General features: G+C 40.9%; 1 protein-coding gene across 38 annotated transcripts in view; it reads left to right on the top strand.

Annotated features, from left to right (window-relative positions):
- The window catches only part of camk2d1 (calcium/calmodulin-dependent protein kinase (CaM kinase) II delta 1), a 96615-nt gene that overhangs the window by 48080 nt on the left and 31356 nt on the right, over window positions 1-17179 (top strand). For 21 of the 38 annotated variants that reach the window (XM_069159062.1, XM_069159087.1, XM_069159064.1 and 18 more), the window contains exons 4-6: window positions 5082-5136; window positions 13174-13239; window positions 16624-16696. In XM_069159062.1, coding sequence (XP_069015163.1) covers window positions 5082-5136; window positions 13174-13239; window positions 16624-16696 — 194 coding nt within the window. Of the gene's footprint in view, window positions 1-5081; window positions 5137-13173; window positions 13240-15152; window positions 15226-16623; window positions 16697-17179 lie in introns of all 38 variants that reach the window. The other 17 variants (XM_069159068.1, XM_069159065.1, XM_069159073.1 and 14 more) reach the window with 1 other exon arrangement.

Below are 17179 nucleotides of genomic sequence, written 5' to 3'. Positions count from 1 at the left end.
AGAAAAATCTCATTACTGCAATTAGGATCCCTTAATCTGGAAAGGTGATGCATTGCGTGCAAAAGGATTTGTGTTTTAGGCTCTCCTAAAGTCGTGCACCCTCCATCTCTCTCTCTCTCTCTCTCTCTGTGTGTCTCTCTGTGTCTCTCTGTGTGTCTCGCTCTGTGTCTCTTCACATGTATCTTTATGTTTAGGATCGGTAAATAGTCATGAACTGTAGTCACTGCAATGGTTTTGTCAACACATCCACACCTCTCTGGTGTGCCTCAGGCCGAACAACAGTAATTACCACCTCAGTAACGACTGCTACTGGCTGAAAACTGGCATTTATTTGTTATTTGGTCCCTTGATTCTCTTCGCTCTTTCCTTTTAGGGAAAATGAGCCGGGGGCAGGGCCAGTGACAGATGAACAGTTGATTGGGGGGTTATTTGGTTCCTGGTCTATTTTCACTGCGTTGGAAATTGACAAACCAACACATGAAATAGGAGGTTTTAGTTAAGAGAGCGTTATTTGACGGAGGTTTGTGTTTCTGTGCCTGTTCAAAACTCAACCAAGGCTTTAGTTAAGTGCAACGTTTCATTTTTAGCTGAGGGAGCTTTGATAAGTGGTTAGTTATCAGCCAACACCAAGAGCTCTTGAAGTAGACATGAATTCTGTTTCACATTGGGTCCATTTGCTTGATGAATAAGTAAACAAAGATGGAACTATTTAGATTTAAAATGACAACGTAATACAACCTCAACATTTTGTTGTCAAAGTATATTCAATTAAATATATTTTACTCACCGTACTTACTTTACTTACACTTGAACAATAATCTTGGTATTCAATGATTATAGTAGTGTTACTGTTATTACAGCAATGCAGTTGAAAAATAAAGTCAAATATATAAACAATACTGCATCCACATAATACCAGTATATTAGTTCTAACCCTACATGTAGTTGTATCAGTCAGGCTCGAGAAGACCCGTTTTTGTGGATATATTTACATACAAGGGTTTATATCGAGGAAACTTTTTTAACACCAATTATTCGAGGAAAAACGTTATTTTACAACAGACCTGTTGGGTTTGTTCCCCTGTCGAGTCTATTTATAGAAGAGTTGCCACGCCTCTACAGTCGATCTCAACAATTGACTAGTGGCTGAGCTGCCCCCCCTTCAGTCACTGTTCATACACCTGTCAGGCTTTGTGTTCACAGTTAGGAACAATAACAGGAATAACCACAGATTTAGTGTGGTTAATCCTAATCAGTTTTGAAACACTGGCAAAAAAAAAATAAAAAAATTGCACTACAGAACCCTGTGTTTTGTGTGTGTGTGTGTGTGTGTGTGTGTGTGTGTGTGTGTGTGTGTGTGTGTGTGTGTGTGTGTGTGTGTGTGTGTGTGTGTGTTAGTAAAAAGGAAGTATCAATGAATCTATCGCTGATGTTCTCATTATTCACGAGCTCACACGAGTGCCCACTCGCCAACCTTTTGAGAATAATCTGTCTCCCCTCAGATAGTGACTAGCGGGTAGCTTCGTCTCACTTATATTCAATTCACTCAACATCCGACTCTGGGAAAGCCCCCATTCCATCGATAGTTCTCTCTGTAGTCGGTCCGAAGAGGAGCAAACAGAAGCATCAGAGCGTCCTCACGGGGCAATCTTTTTTTCATCTGTCAACTCGTGCCCGTCTGTCTTGTACCTTTTTCTTTTGCACTAAAATTGGAATGAACTTTTTTCCGGGAGCACATTATTTCTCAGTCACACTTCTTTGCAGTACAATCAGTCTGTTACCTCACTTACGTTGTCCATTCGATACAGGAAAATCCTAAAACTAACACACGATGTATTCCCTGCTGACCTGACGAGAAGGCAAACACAAACCAATCACCGTATGTTATTGAGCCAGAATCAGTTCCAGCTGGGCTTTAATTGTTCCTGTTGCAGCTGCATGATGGAGGCTCTGAGAGCTAAATTCAACTTTATTTATTTATTTATATAGCGCCAAATCACAACATAGGTTATTTCATGGCACTTAACACATTAAAGTCCTTACACCAAGACTTTACAATATTATAGAGAAACCCAACAATTCAACAATTCCCACATAAGCTAGGAGGGAAAAAAAAAACCTCCTCTTTAAGGGAGAAAAACCTCCAACAGAGGGAAGGAAAAACTCCCTCTTAACAGGAAGAAACCTCCGACAGAACCAGGCTCAGCAGTGGGCGGCCATCTGCCTCGACCGGTTGGGGTGAGAGGAGAGCAGAGAGAGAAAAGGACAGCATAGAGATAGAAGAGAAGAACTGTTGGTGGAGGCGACAAGCGCAGGGCAGAGACATGCAGCTCCATGACGGGACATCTGCAAAAGAAAGAAGAGAAAACTACGCGAGCGAGGGAACTGAATGGAGACAACAGACAATAAGAAAAAGCTATGGGAGAGAAAAAGATGGTGAGGTATGAGTCTGTTAAAGAGTAGGAGGAAAGAAAAGAAGCTCAGCGTGTAACGACGTCCCCCAGCAGCATCGGCCTATAACAGCATAACTAAGGTTTGATGAACACGTTTGCTCACCCGACTGCTTTAGAGTTAGGTTTTTACCGCATTTCATTAAAGAAGACATCTGTGTTGAATCCAGTTAACAAATCTGAATCCTCAATCGCCGATAAAAAGAACTATCGCTCAAAGATGAACCAACTCAAGCAGCTGAAGCCTGCGAGTGAGATGAGTAGCAGATGTTGATTATCTGAAACGGTGAAAATATTTTGTCTTCGTGGTATTTTTAACGAGCTACTTGCTCTATCATCAATAAATCAGGTATATAGTTCTGTAAAAAAAACTTTTTAAAAAAAAATCCCTCCTGCTTCTGTCAGATTGAAATGATCACATTGTAAAGCGAGACCGAGGGAAAATCTTGCAGGCAGAAAGCGTTTGTAACGCCCGAGCTAATGATCAAGAGGGCAATCCACTCCCTGTCAGAGGTACTGTGTTCGCATCACTTTGGCCCTCGTTGTCACTTTACACCATGTCATCTCATGTCCATTTGGCAGTGTCACTAATTTGCTCAGTGAGAGCTCATGGCTGGCGGAGTTCTTCCTCCGTGCGGCCGTCACCATCGAGCTGACATCCAGGCTCATTCAGAAGACCTGAGTGCTAAAAATAGAGCCGCAGGAGTGGCGCGCAGCGTGCAACATCTGCTATCCAATTCAAATGCGGACGCATGCTAATGAATGTGTATAATAAAGGTGCACCTTAGTGTATGTATGTAGTGTATGCACCACAGTGAATTTGGTCACACTTCACTGAAGTGCGGCTCATTAGACATTGTTTAATACAAGTGCTTGAAATCAATGCTAAACACACCGTGTCATACATTTACAATGCTGAAACCTCATTGGATTTCATGAGATCATTTTGTTATTATATTAAACTAATATTTTTGGCATTAAAAGTGAAGCGAGGGTGAATGAAAGATAATTCCGTGCATGGTTTATTTACCGTTTAACTTCCTACAAAGTGCAGTGGGGAATAAAAACCGACACGTTAGGCGTGACCATCCTTTTCCTTTTAAAGACTGCGCTTGGCACTTGGTTGCTATCTGGTTCCATCATCTTGGAGTCCGAGATCGTTTTTACACCTGAAAGTCCAAACCGAGGTTCACCTTTTATGTTAAATTGTATACATTGAATCGCATTTGTTTTGGTTTCACGTTGCAATTTTGCGAGCGCGCTGGGGATTTCCTCAGGACGTCCTTTACACTTGACGTGGTTCGGTTTGCAGACAGCGTGCATCTGTCATTGGGGTGTTGTCAATTCTGATGGTTTCTGTTTGAACTGAGAAAAAGGAATGAATGACCAGATTCATTCTGTTGCCACTATATTATTATCATTTGTATTATTATTATTATTATGGTGTCAGACCAAAATGCAGTTAAATACTCTCCTCCTCTGCTCATGGCTGAATTTGACTTCTTTTCCGTCTCTTTTTCTTCTGTTGTTTAATAAGTGATACGCTGCCTCAATTACCTGTCGCTAGTCCCAAAGTCTGAAACATCTAGAAATTGTTTTCACGCTGCAAACAAACTGAACCATGTTTCAGTTTGACCACTTCTTTTGGTCAAACAAAATGTTTGTCCTTTGGTCCAGACCGTTGTCCTTTATAACACCTGCTGTTTTGCTTCGGACCAGAAAATCTAAAGCTCTGGACCAAACGGTTGTGAAAGCACCCTCAGTGTCCTCTGTCTCTTCATGTACTGTAATCCTGGTCTAAATCCATGATGTTGAGATCAGGCTTATTTTTGATAATCATCTTTCAATGAATTGGACAGTTGGCTAATCATTTTCTAAACCCTTTTGTGTCCTGAAGTAACAACTCAATACAGTCACATTTACAATACTGTGATTAGCAAAGGTTATTTTAAAACATATTGTGGTTAGATTATTCTGCGATTCAATATTTAATCCTCTGTAGTGCTGTACACTTCATAAAGACAACACAGATCCACAGCCATTTCAAAGTGACCAATCAAAGGAGCAGAGACTTCAACCGGTGTCCCTGCCTCCAAAGTCTCAACAGTTAACTCGAGTGTGTGCACGTAGAGGATAGATCTCTGGCATGGATGCATTCGGCTCATGAAAACCTGTTCTGTCCCGTAGAAAAAGGTGTTCTTTGACTTGTGAAAATAGTCTGTTGGACATCACATAAAAACTCCCACAGTAAAACCAAAATGTTCCATTTCTGTCCGAGTACAATCAATATAACATGATGTTGATACGATAAATGAACCGATTTGAGTTTCACAACTTGGCATCCGTGTTACCTTTTGATTATTTGTTCTGTTTCTCTTTGCATCAAAATGTGACACTTTTATTTTGTGTAAAACTGCAACAACCACTTTACCCAAAGAAAACTATATCCACCAGTGATGATATCTAAAACTCTAAACCAAAGCTGAGACGACAACAGCTCACTGGGTGTTCAGTTTGTGGACAAATAAAGTTACGAGCTGCTGCAGTGATGTATTTAACAAAACCGAATAATGTGATTTCTGTTTTGTTTTTTTCCCTCTTTCCCTACCATGCCTCGTCCCTCCTTCACAGTCCGGCTCCACGACAGCATATCAGAGGAAGGATTCCACTATCTGGTCTTTGACTTGTAAGCGCTGGACTTTTCTCTTTTCACTTCACATTAATGCACCTTTCACATGCACACAGTGATGAAATCCACATGGTTAAACATGTGCAGAACACTCTCTCTCTCACACACACACACACACACACACACACACACACACACACACACACACATCACACTTAGGAAAGGTAGAAACATGATGGCTGCCAATCAGATGTCCTGTTACTGAAACATCATGAGAGATTGGATGTGGCTTGTTTGCCTCCTCCATCTGCCTGGCGGTGTGTTCAGTCATCACACACCCTCACCACGTTCACCACTCACAAACATCACATATATTACTGTACCACACCGTTTCATTCTCTCACACACACACACACACACACACACACACGCACACACACACACACACACACTGAGACAAACACGTTGTATTGTATTATGTGCAGACGATGGAGCCCTGTAAATGAGAAGCAATGATGGTGAACACAGATGGCAGGTAGATGACTTTATTCATCCATATCTGTTCAAAAGCCATCTGCTGCCTCTGTGTCTCCGAGTCGTCTGTTCATTAGAACCGAATGATCGAGTCAGAAATCCAGTATGTTCTCACAAAATATCACGCTGAATACACAAATGATTTAAGGCTAAACTGGGTTTCATTACCTGCCAAATCTTGAGTTGATATTTCATGTTATGCTGCTGCTGTCTGAGATTCCGTTTGTGACCACAGGATTCAAACATCATGTGTTTATAAAAGTGTAATAAGTGTGCCTTTTATCTTATCAAAGATTACAGCAGATTTGATTGGAATTAAAGCTCAACTTTACACATAGGAAATATGAAAATGGTGTACAATGTTAAATATCTAACATGTATCATTCAGCTCATCAAGATCAATATAGAAAATTCAACCATATTATAACAGGACATTTATTGCACCTTTCATACACAGAAGTAGAAGGTTTTGAAAAAGTCGGACTGAAATTAAACTTCATGTTTTCCTCATGCCGCAGCACACAGATCTCATCTAACTGTTGCGTACGCACAAAACGGGTCCTGAAAGAGGCGTACGCTCGTCCTCACACGTCAGCCGGGATCTGTAGCATCAAACCTGATCATACGAACATTTTGGAGACCCTCATAATTCAGTACATTGACAGCAGCGGACGTCACCAGAACTGACGCTTCAGAACGTTTTGGTTTTATTTAGTGTATTTTAAGCAAGATGGACTGTGTGTCACAAAAACAGATGCCTGAGTTCCAAATTGATGCCAGAATTCTAAAACCATGACAGTAGGCTCCTTGATTTTATATATGAGCTGTGATCAAACGCTTCCCAGACTTTCGGCGCGAACAGCGCTCGTCACCGAGAGGTTCACAGAGCAACAGGAAGCTACTACATTCGTGAGTCAGAATTCCCAAGTTATATCTCTTGATCAATAACAACATGTGAGTTCAACAAGTTCTCATGAGCAGCGGTGTGTGCACATCCATCTTTTGATTTCGCCAGGGACCTGAAACTTGAGCAGAGAGAGCTAATCAAATTTTGGGTCAAATTTTTGGGAAACAGAAAGAAGTCCCACTGAGCCAAATCAGCTGAGTCGGCGGCGGGGAGAAGGGGGGGGGGGAGTCGGGAGTAACAGCTGTGTTGTCCGGACCCAGAAACTCATGGGATTTGAACACGTTCTGTGCAGGCACATTGTCATGTTGGAGAATCAAAGTGCTGTCCCACCACTGTTCAGGCTTTTTAGTGCTAAATGTTTTTCCCTCAGACGCCTCGAAACATCACAACTGGACTGAACTGCTGACAGCCTGATCCTGTGAAACGAATTCACGCTGCACAGCCCCACAAATATCAAAGGAAACTCACTTGGTTTCCTGTTTTCGACTTGATGTGCACTCTCTGCTCTTGTTTATGGTGAAATCGCAAACGGCATAACAGCGGTCACAAAAGCGCGTGTAACTCAGGTGCTGATTTTGATCAAGCGATGAAACTTGGAATATTTACTCAAGAAGGCAATTGGTCCCCTCCATCCTCGTCAGGGTTCTGTGCTCGGTCTGTGTGTCAGGATCAGTCCGTAGCACTTTTTTTTTTTATTATTGAGGAGCCCAGGTACAGAAGGTACTGTACATTCTTATGTACTGGAGATACTGGAAAATACAACAACATGTGGAATGGCTGCAGCGGACGCAGCAACAGATCCACTGAGACTTGTGAATAAAAACTTTTTTTTTAAATAAACACAAAGTGTGCATGGAGATATATTGAATTAGAGTCAGATGATCAGGGATTGAGTTAAAGATGACCAAAAGCCAACGTTCATACGTCACAAATGACATAAAGGGAGAGTTTCAGCTGATAACTTTGTATGAAACGGTGAACATCCTGAAATGACCCCGTTATTGTTTGCGATTTGTAACATCTGCATTAGTTGTAGTCATGCTCAAAACAGAATGTTCACAAAGGCGAACCTTATCTCGTAGCAATAGCTTATAAAGCGAGAGTGGCTTATTACATTGGCTGCTACCACCATTACTGTTCAATCTGTCAAACATAACGTTGCGTGACGAAATACATAAATTTGAGAATCACGAGAAATGCCAAATGGCATCCTTCTTGTGAGCCGTATGCTGAACTGTTTCTTAGTTTGCAAAATACATTTTGTTAATTCCTGTGGAAATGTTACATTTTTATCTCAGGCAACAAACAAACAAGCCGAAAAACGTGCATGTCAACAGCAGACAGTTTTTGTACTAAATGGTTTGGTGGTTACTTTGGCATTATCACACGGGAGGGGATGCTTCAGTGATGTTTACGGACCGCATCGCTGTCCTGCCGTATAATGACGTTGGAGCACACCACTCGAGTGAAATATTGCAAGTAACCATGTAAATAAAATATGCAATCAAAGTGTATTCATATTGTGGAGCAATTCGCTCTCAAAATACAAAACATTTTGTTAGTGTGCCCTCCGTTTCCATGGCAACAATGGGGTATGACTAACAACTGGAAAACAATCCGTCGCATCAGTAGAAGCGATTGTAACGTAGCAATCTTTACTATTCCAGGAAGTAGTCCGACCCGTAGCAACGACCCTAGCAACGGAGGCGATTTCTAGTCCGTTTTATTGCTTTCTTGAGATGGTTTCTCAAACTGAATAAATACAGCACATAGAAACACCAAACTGCTTGGCTTGCTCAGTCTGGTTGTAATTAAGATATCCGCTGAAATCAGATCTTGATGGACTCGTGTATTTTTAAGATTTTAGCACCGCGTCATAAAACAAAAAAAAAAAACAGTCAAGCCAGCCACCGCTAGGATTTTAAGTGCACGACTATCCGTGGTGGTAAGGTACGGGTGCTCTGAGCCACAAATAAGGACCAAAAGAAACCCGATTCCAACAAATGGGTCACATTTCTATATTCTATTTATATAACAATTAAAACAACATTATACTGCATATTATATGAAGTTCAATTCCTACTATATATTCCCATTGAGAAGGCAGAGTGATATTTCTAGTAATGAGTGGGGTGTCCATTATGGTGGTTTGAGCACGTTCCAAATGCACAGCTGACCAATCAGATCGCTGGGTCGGAACTGCTTGTTGTACAATCTAACAACACCACTGTTAACAAAATGGTAAATGGTGTGCACATATATGTAAAAAGAACACACACAAAAAACGCGCTTTACCATTTGAGCTACAGCCACCCCAACGAAACATATTCCTGTAATGTAAAAGTTAGCAGTGCCAGATCTGAAATCACATTGACCCAGATGATTGATTGCAAAAAGGGAGGCAGACTGATATCACTTGGACTTGAAAAGAATCAGTGAATAAAACATGTATTCACTTTGTTGCAAAGAATTAAGATAGATCAAGTAGCTTTTGTGCGCCGACTGATTTTTTATTTTTTATTTTTTTTACAGATGAAATGGATTTAGCGAAGTGTAAAAACAACACATTGGGGGTTGCAGAGAGGCAAAGAAAAGTGGTATGAATGAGGATGACTTCTACAGCGATGTGATCATTTCTGTGTATGATTTTTAGATCCTCACTGAAGTTTTAAAACATACCAGTAAAAGTGGGAAATAAATGTGAAATTTGCCTCCTGTACCACAATAGACCCACAATGACAAATTTGAAGCTTGTCAGTCATCATGAGCTTGATGCTTCGTTTCCTCCTGAATTTCAGTCTGCTCTTATTAGGCGTAAAATTAGCTTTTTGTCTCGTTTCCTGGAACGAGGCTTGGGAGTTTATATGGCATAAATATGAAACAAACTTTCTCTCATTTATAGATTTCGGAGATAGGTGTAGTTATGATGTCGGAAGTCTTGTTGGTCGAAGTTACAAAACCAGGTGGACGTGTGGAAAAACACTCACTGCTAATAAAAAAAAACTCAGGACTTTTCAGGTTAATAAGGTCCGGCTACAGCTGGACCCTTCTCGTTGTCCAAGCCACAGAAAGCGAACAAACAAAGCATGGAGGATGTTAGAAGTGACATCAGCTGGCTGCTTGCTGCTGTGGTTATTTATTGCACGCTTGTAAAGTTGTTGATTTTTAAGTTAAATGTCTGTATTTGATTTACAATCTAGATCTATCTATCTATCTATCTATCTATCTATCTATCTATCTATCTATCTATCTATCTGTCTGTCTGTCTGTCTGTCTGTCTGTCTGTCTGTCTGTCTGTCTGTCTGTCTGTCTGTCTGTCTATCTATCTATCTATCTATCTATCTATCTATCTATCTATCTATCTGTCTGTCTGTCTGTCTGTCTGTCTGTCTGTCTATCTGTCTGTCTGTCTGTCTGTCTGTCTATCTCCACGTGACTGTTTTTGGCTTACAACAACATACAAGATGGCCATTATCAAACAGGAACTCATTGATTCAATGGAATGACCTGCAGCTGCAGCACTGCAGTCTTATTTGTACTTCCCCACTGATGTCCCTAGTTGTGCATGCCACTCCAGAGCAACGGTTGTTTTGTGGGTTGTAAGCATTACATGGGATCAGATTCGGGCTCTAACATGTACGGTTACATTAGACATTACATCTAAAGAAGAACAAGTCAAATCCCACTAATACTTTTGTTTTCTCTCTCGAAATATGTAGCAGGCCAGTTTCCAGAAGCTGCAAACAGCTAAAACAACCTGTTAGAAAGTAACTGATTATAGGGGCCACGTAAAGGGCCAATATATATACTGCCGGTACTGGCTTTTTTTTTTTTTTTGTGGGGGTTTTCCATCGGGCAAAACTTTTGGATAGTACCTGCTGCCTGGTACTGTTTTTGGTTTCATCCCCCTCGAAGTTCCAAGTGAGCTGAGCTAATACTGAAAGGTGAAAACACTTCTGACCACTGATTGGTCAGAGAGAATTGTCACAATCACTGCGTGTACGACATGGGACATCAAACCTGCTATTCATAATTAGACATTATTACTTTAAAGAAAGTTGATTTTTGTGTGTGCGCGTGCTCACATTGTTGTGAAGATGACTCGGCAGTTTCATATGGTGTCGCTATAGCGACGATGCCAAACTGAGGGGTTACTTTCAGCAGTGAGTTGAGTAAAGCCTACACCTGCATTGGAAAAGTGGTTTTAAGATGAATAATCCAGCGTAGGTCTATTCATTGTATCCCAGCAGTGAATCCCCCTTAAGGCATATGTAAACAGGCTCTTTATTGACTTCTTTAGACACTTCCTCTCTAATCTATCATCAGATTTTCCACTTTGTTGTGAAATCAGTTGATATCCTCTCCTCTTTGTAAACCTAATATCCAGGGCTTCCTCCGACACTCTTATTTAATCGTCCTTCCTTCCTTTGAATCTCCGCTGCTCTCCCTCCTCCTCTTCCCCCTCTCCATTCTTCTTCTCTCCTGTGTATCATCAGCCACTGTTTACACTCTGATCTGACATCCGGAAAGGAAATGGAGTCAAATGTATTTAAACACTGCATTTCATTTTACTAGGGGCAATAAAAACAACAACAACAACAGAGGGTATGTTTGACCTATTTTGAGGTTCTGAATAGAAAAACCTGCTTAGAATCACGACATGACAGAACCGCTGCTGTGTAGAAAAACTGACCGTGCGCTTAATCGCGCAAAAGCAATTTATTTTAGAGTGAAGTGGAAAAACAAGACATCAGAGGAGTAAGCCGAGTCCTAGAAGGTCGTCATACCGAAAGTTTTACATTTCTGCTCAATGCATGCCAAGTATATCTACTCCGGAGACCATTTAACCAAAAGAATTCATGTCGACGCCAGAGACGTGTGAAGTTGTATGAAACTTTAATCTGGAAAGATCAGGAGACTTAAAAGTCGTTATGTTTTCCACAGGTCACGGAAAAGGTTTCACCTTAAAATATCCTTCAAATAATTCTTACCGTTCTGAGGAGAATGTCCCACTGGCCCACTTCAGATGTCTTTCAGCACTTTTAAAGGGCAACTAAACTAATTCCATACATGACCATCATCTTATTTGTCACAGGTAGTCCACCTCAGCTTGTGAAAACAGTTGTATAGTGAGCTTTTCTCTTTTCTTTTCCTTTCTTTTCTTTTCTTTTCTTTTCTTTTCTTTTCTTTTCTTTTCTTTTTAAAGTCATTTAACTTGATGGACAATCAATACTAAATCCCCTCAAGGCCTAGTTTGCCCTAAAATCACACACTCTTGTAGAGAGAAAGGTTCTTTTTATAAAAGACAAAACCTCATTCAAACCACAAATCAACCTCCTATTGACATATGTACCCTCAGCATCGGTAGCCTTGGAAGACTGTGTTTTTCAACAGTGTGTTGGTTGGGTTGCTTCATATGTTCAAAAGAGGGGAGAAACTTTAAAAAAATAAAAAAAGATTCTTATATATTTGTGTTTTTTTTCAGCAGCCTTAAATGAACAGTGTTTCCCACAAGTTCATGTCATGTGGGAGGAAAGTTAATAATGACAAAGATTTCCGTATTTATATATTTCACACGTTGGCATCATCGGGCAACTCAAGATGTCTGCAAGCTTGTTTAGCTCTAAGACGTTTTGCAGCATAGGAGTTGGGGTGTGATAGATATAAATAGTTTTCTTCCTTTTATGTCCGAGTGGGGTTGACTGTTTTTAGAATTTATCTTTCATCTAAGCTGAAGTGAAGTCTTGAGTATTCTTCTGACGGGGTCGAGATATTCTGACCCATAAGTTCTGCGTAGTATGCATGAAGAAAAAAGATTGGATCCTACACTTCCCATAATGCAAGTTGATAGTGATTGTTCATTAAACCCTCCCTGTCTGACAAATAATCACGTTTCCAATAACATGCTGCCGGTTAGGGTTAGGGTTAGGCAAAGGCCTTTTGCACACATTGATCGTCTCCAAGCCCACATTTAAATTACCCCGATGACATCACTATGGCACCATCAAGACTGTTTTCTCTGCTCCAGGAGATATAAAATAGCCGTTTTTACAGGCTGAGTAATAGTACTCATGATGGGTAAATTGATCTCTATTTTTAAAGTGGGTGGAGTGTCCCTTTAGTGTTAGCCTCTTCATATTTGATGATAAAAAGTAATGAAGGAAAGAGCTGTGTGCTCTAGTTTCCTCCTGGATTGAGATCTGCTGTACATGAACTTGTTCTTCTTTGAGGTCCAAAGGCTCAATTGCATCATGATGTCTAGTGCTCAGTTAATACTGCAGCTCTATTCTATCATAGATATTCCCATCTGTGTTACTTGGAAAAGCTTTCTGGTTTTGAATCACGGAAAGACGCAGTAATTCCTTCCAGCTGAACAAACAATATGCATGTGGTTTATGAGCGTGTCTGCTGAAATATGTAATTGTAGTAATTTCACTGTTTAAGCACAAAAGGTAAACATCGCTCTTTTGTCCCAGTTGATCTGAAAAGAAAAAAAAAAAAACTCTTAGATGAGATTGTGCAACATTATCGAGCCTTCGTTTCCTCTTCAGACAGGGGAATAAACATCTGATTTTACACTTTACTTCTTCTCCAGATTTTCTTTCCAGTTTTCTCTTTCTCACACTTTTTCTCCTCATCTCTTTCCACCCCAGAGTCACCGGTGGTGAGCTGTTTGAGGACATTGTTGCCAGGGAGTACTACAGTGAAGCCGATGCCAGGTCAGTGAGAACTCTGTCAGGGTGCCTAGATCACATGATGCATATATATTTATTCCGCATTTACTCTATAAGTATAATGTAAGTGGGTCTCCTTTGGCACTAAAGGCATATAAAAGCACATAACCACCACAGCAAATTGCCAACTCCTTAATGTGAATGTTGGCAAAACCTACATATACTGTCTACTACAGGTTTTCAGTCTGCAGTGGATACAGCAGAGCAGAACAAATGTTCACTGTTGCTCTGCCTTTTCTGTGCCTTTTATGCCTTAAATCCCTCCTTGTACGTTTCTTGTTTTGAGTATATCCTTTGATTATGGACCCACCCGTCTCACTTTCAGCTTCTCTTCAGTTCAATAAGAATCGCTCCAAAAATAATCATTTCTGTTGCATTTAACAAGTACTCCGGTCTAGTGTTTGTAAGGGAACCAGCTTCATCTCAAAGCTCTTCAATCACAGGTTCATGTAAGATAAAGTTTGACCTTCTTGACAGATTAGGCTTTGTTCAATCAATCAATAAACAGAGCAGTGTTACATTTTTGGGACCTGGATTATTTTTTTGTTGTGGATTTTGTTGATTTGTTAAAATATATTTTTAAGGTGACAACTGAAATGTTTTACATGAAAAGACCATGCACGTGTCCTTCATATTTTTTTCTCTATTTGGTGATCAACTTGAAGGAACAGTTGACTTTCTTTGCAAGACTCACGTGAAAACCAGTACTGATCTCATATCTGTGTTAATGGACCAGTGTGTAGGATTTAAGGGGTAGTTGGCAGAAATGGAAGATAATATTCCGAATTTTGTTTTCATTTGTGCATAACCAACTTAAACTAAGAATCGCTGTGTTTTTATTCACTTGAAATGAGCCGTTCATATCTACATAAGCAGCAGATCCTCTTCAATGGAGCCTGCCACGTTGCGCCATTTCTACAGTAGCCCAGCAGGGACAAACCAAATGATGCCCGTAGAGTGGGCCTTTTGTGTTTTTCGCAGGTTTTGTGGCCACTGTAGACTGTCCTACATGCTTTTGATGGGGAGGGTGAGGCGAGGGGTGACCAGTTGGTAGCAATCTGCAACCTCACTGCTAGATGCTACTAAATCCTATACACTGCTCCTTTCAGTATGCATGTGGTTAGCCTACCTCAATGTAAAGACTGGAAGCAGGGGCCTACAGCCAGTCTGAGTCTGTCCACATTTTGAAATTGCCAGCACCCTTAAAACGCTTGTGTTTGTTAGACCGGTACATGAATAGAAATGTGAAAATGATGATATGTGGTTTTAGGTGGAGTCGTGTGTTGGAACTGTTAATTGACAAAATCAGCCGGGTGTAGTGGCCTTATCACAGTGAGGTAGCGGGGTTTGGTTCCATCATGTGCAACAACAAAAATATGTGTTCACCAACTGTTGCTGCCGTCCTACCCAGAGAGGGCTGAGCGGATGGGATATGCTGTTTTTGCCAAGAAATAGTTCCATCATGCAACTCTCACTAAAACCACAAATATATTTTTCACATTTCAGTTCATGTCACGAGTTCAACAAATAAATGTTCTGTATATGAGGACATTTTAGATGTAGGTGTATTTATTTATTTTTTTTTTACTTTGGGCAGAGCCAGGCTAACTGTTTCCCTATGCTTCCAGTCTTCATGCTAAGCTAAGTTAACCACATTGTGTCTCCAGACACCGAGACACAGAGACAGGAGACTGATAACTGGAGAAGAAAGAAAAAAATAACTGTATTTCCGAGAAGGCTGAACTTTTTCTTCAAGACTTTTCCTTCGTCAATCAAGTGTTACTTCATGTGTTGGTGTGTTCTGTCTGCCTGTTCTTGGTCCTTTGTTTTCATAAATTTACCTGTTCTCCCCCTCTTCCTCTCCTTTTTGCTTCTGGCCTGGTCTCTCTCCTCCACAGTCACTGCATACAACAGATTCTAGAAAGTGTAAATCATTGCCACGTAAATGGCATAGTGCACAGGGACCTAAAGGTTAGTAAGTGACGACCCACAGTAAAAAGACACAGGCCTGCCCACCTGCGGCACCTCGCCTCGCTCCTCCGCTGCCTGATCAGTCGACCAATTAACCTTCCACCGTGTGCCGCCTCCCCCAAAACCACACCCCCTCCTCCACCAGTCACCCTCACACATCGCCCAATGACAGGAGCGATCCACCTGCTGCAGGGCACTGTGGGCAGGTTGGCTGGAGAGGAGGTGGTAGGCCATGTATTGCCAGGGTGGGGGGGGGGGGGCTCTTAAAGCTCATCATGGCCTGCCTCCCCCGTATGCCAGGGCACAAAGTGCATGTAGCATCTGTCCAACACCATGCTCTGACACAGCCACTGAGATGCTGAGACCTGAGAGAGAGAAGAGGGCAGAGGAGGGCGGACGTCCTGTGGTTTCAGATCTTTTAAATGTGTATGAAGTTATATTCCACATTATGACACTTACCTACTTCTAAAGTTTGATATAAAAACGCTGCTTTCAAATCAGATATGGTCAGATAATTAAAATGGTCAGGTGCCTCCAGTCAAGGTCTGGATTGGAATCCTCTATTACACCTGTTTTGAATTCATCAAACCCCAATAATTTGTAATACTAATGGCTGTATGAGGGAAATATTTGTTTGAACGTTTCCAACCAATGTTTCAAATGTTATATAATTCCATTATAATTTTTATTAATTTAAAAAAAAAAAAAATATGAATTATTTTTCTTTGTTCTCCTTTTTTGTACTCTGTCGATGATTTACATCGGGTTGGAGCAGTTCAAGTAAAAAATGTTCTCTAGTAGTCCATGATCAGTCAAGTCAAATAAGTCTCTCTAGGTGTTGTTGATGGCATCAGATTTGTAAAGAAATTTCAGTTTCAATGAAATCCAGTTTGTAAAAAACACTGTGCTGCAGAACAGCACACTTTTGACAGGATTAACTTGCGCAAAATGTGAATGAATAATATATTCAAACCACACCTTCCTTCAACTCTTCTGCCTCACTTTTCACTCTCCCAGCGTCCTGCCTCCCGTTGGCCAGGATCTAACACCACTTATGTTTTGAGACTCGGGCAGAGAATGGCCGTGTGTGTGTGTGTGTGTGTGTGAGTAGAGGGCGATGATGAAATTACAGCTGCAGTATATTGTGTGCGTGTCTGTCACACTAAGCAGCGTGTGACTGTAAAAGAACAAACCCACCCCAAAAAAAACGCTTTTGAGTAAATTGGCCATATTACCAAATTGCCCCTAATTATTGCCTGTGGGCCTGTTGGTTGCCACATTGCTGTGCTGCTTTCCCACTAACACGGCTAGCAGCTTCCCGAGTGTCAAAGCGAGCTCACAGCCACAGATAGTGAGTTGCTTGTCACTAACCCATGGCCCCCTGGTGTTTGCATGCAGTCATTGCATTCAGCAGATCCTAGAAGCTGTGCTCCACTGCCACCAGATGGGCGTGGTCCACCGTGACCTCAAGGTAAGTAGACACGCAATGAAGACAAAAAAAAAAACACTTTTGACCTATTTGTCTTGTGGACTTGCACTCTGACTGTCTGCTGTACGTGTTGCTACGTAAAATAGCTTTTCCTACCCTTCAGGTCATTTAATGTTATTTCATAGCAGGAAATCTTCATTTTTTTATTTTATTTTTTTTTTTTTTTAAACTGGGGAATCTGGTTTTCCACAGTTAATAATGCTATTTTCCCTTAAAATTTCCCCTGCTAACCATACATAGTAGTATTTGGGTGTAGTTTTATGTGGGATGAAGGATGCCTTGAAATATAAGAAATTGAGGGAGAATAAATATCGCCAAATCCAAAAAAACAAAAACTCATTTCTAAAACAAAACTGGCAAACAAATTATTTGCATAATTGTGTGAGCTATTGGTCATTTCCTTTTATAAAGCATATCTTATGTTTATTCTTCCCGTTGTTGTTCTTTTTCTCCAATCAAAGTCTC

The sequence above is a fragment of the Embiotoca jacksoni genome, unplaced genomic scaffold, assembly GCF_022577435.1.
Source record: "Embiotoca jacksoni isolate LCO1_2020_lvr unplaced genomic scaffold, fEmbJac1.0.p SCAF_24, whole genome shotgun sequence".
Taxonomy (NCBI): Eukaryota; Metazoa; Chordata; class Actinopteri; family Embiotocidae; genus Embiotoca; species Embiotoca jacksoni.
Note: the sequence above shows the minus strand (reverse complement) of the source record. Positions and strands in the feature narration are given on the sequence as shown.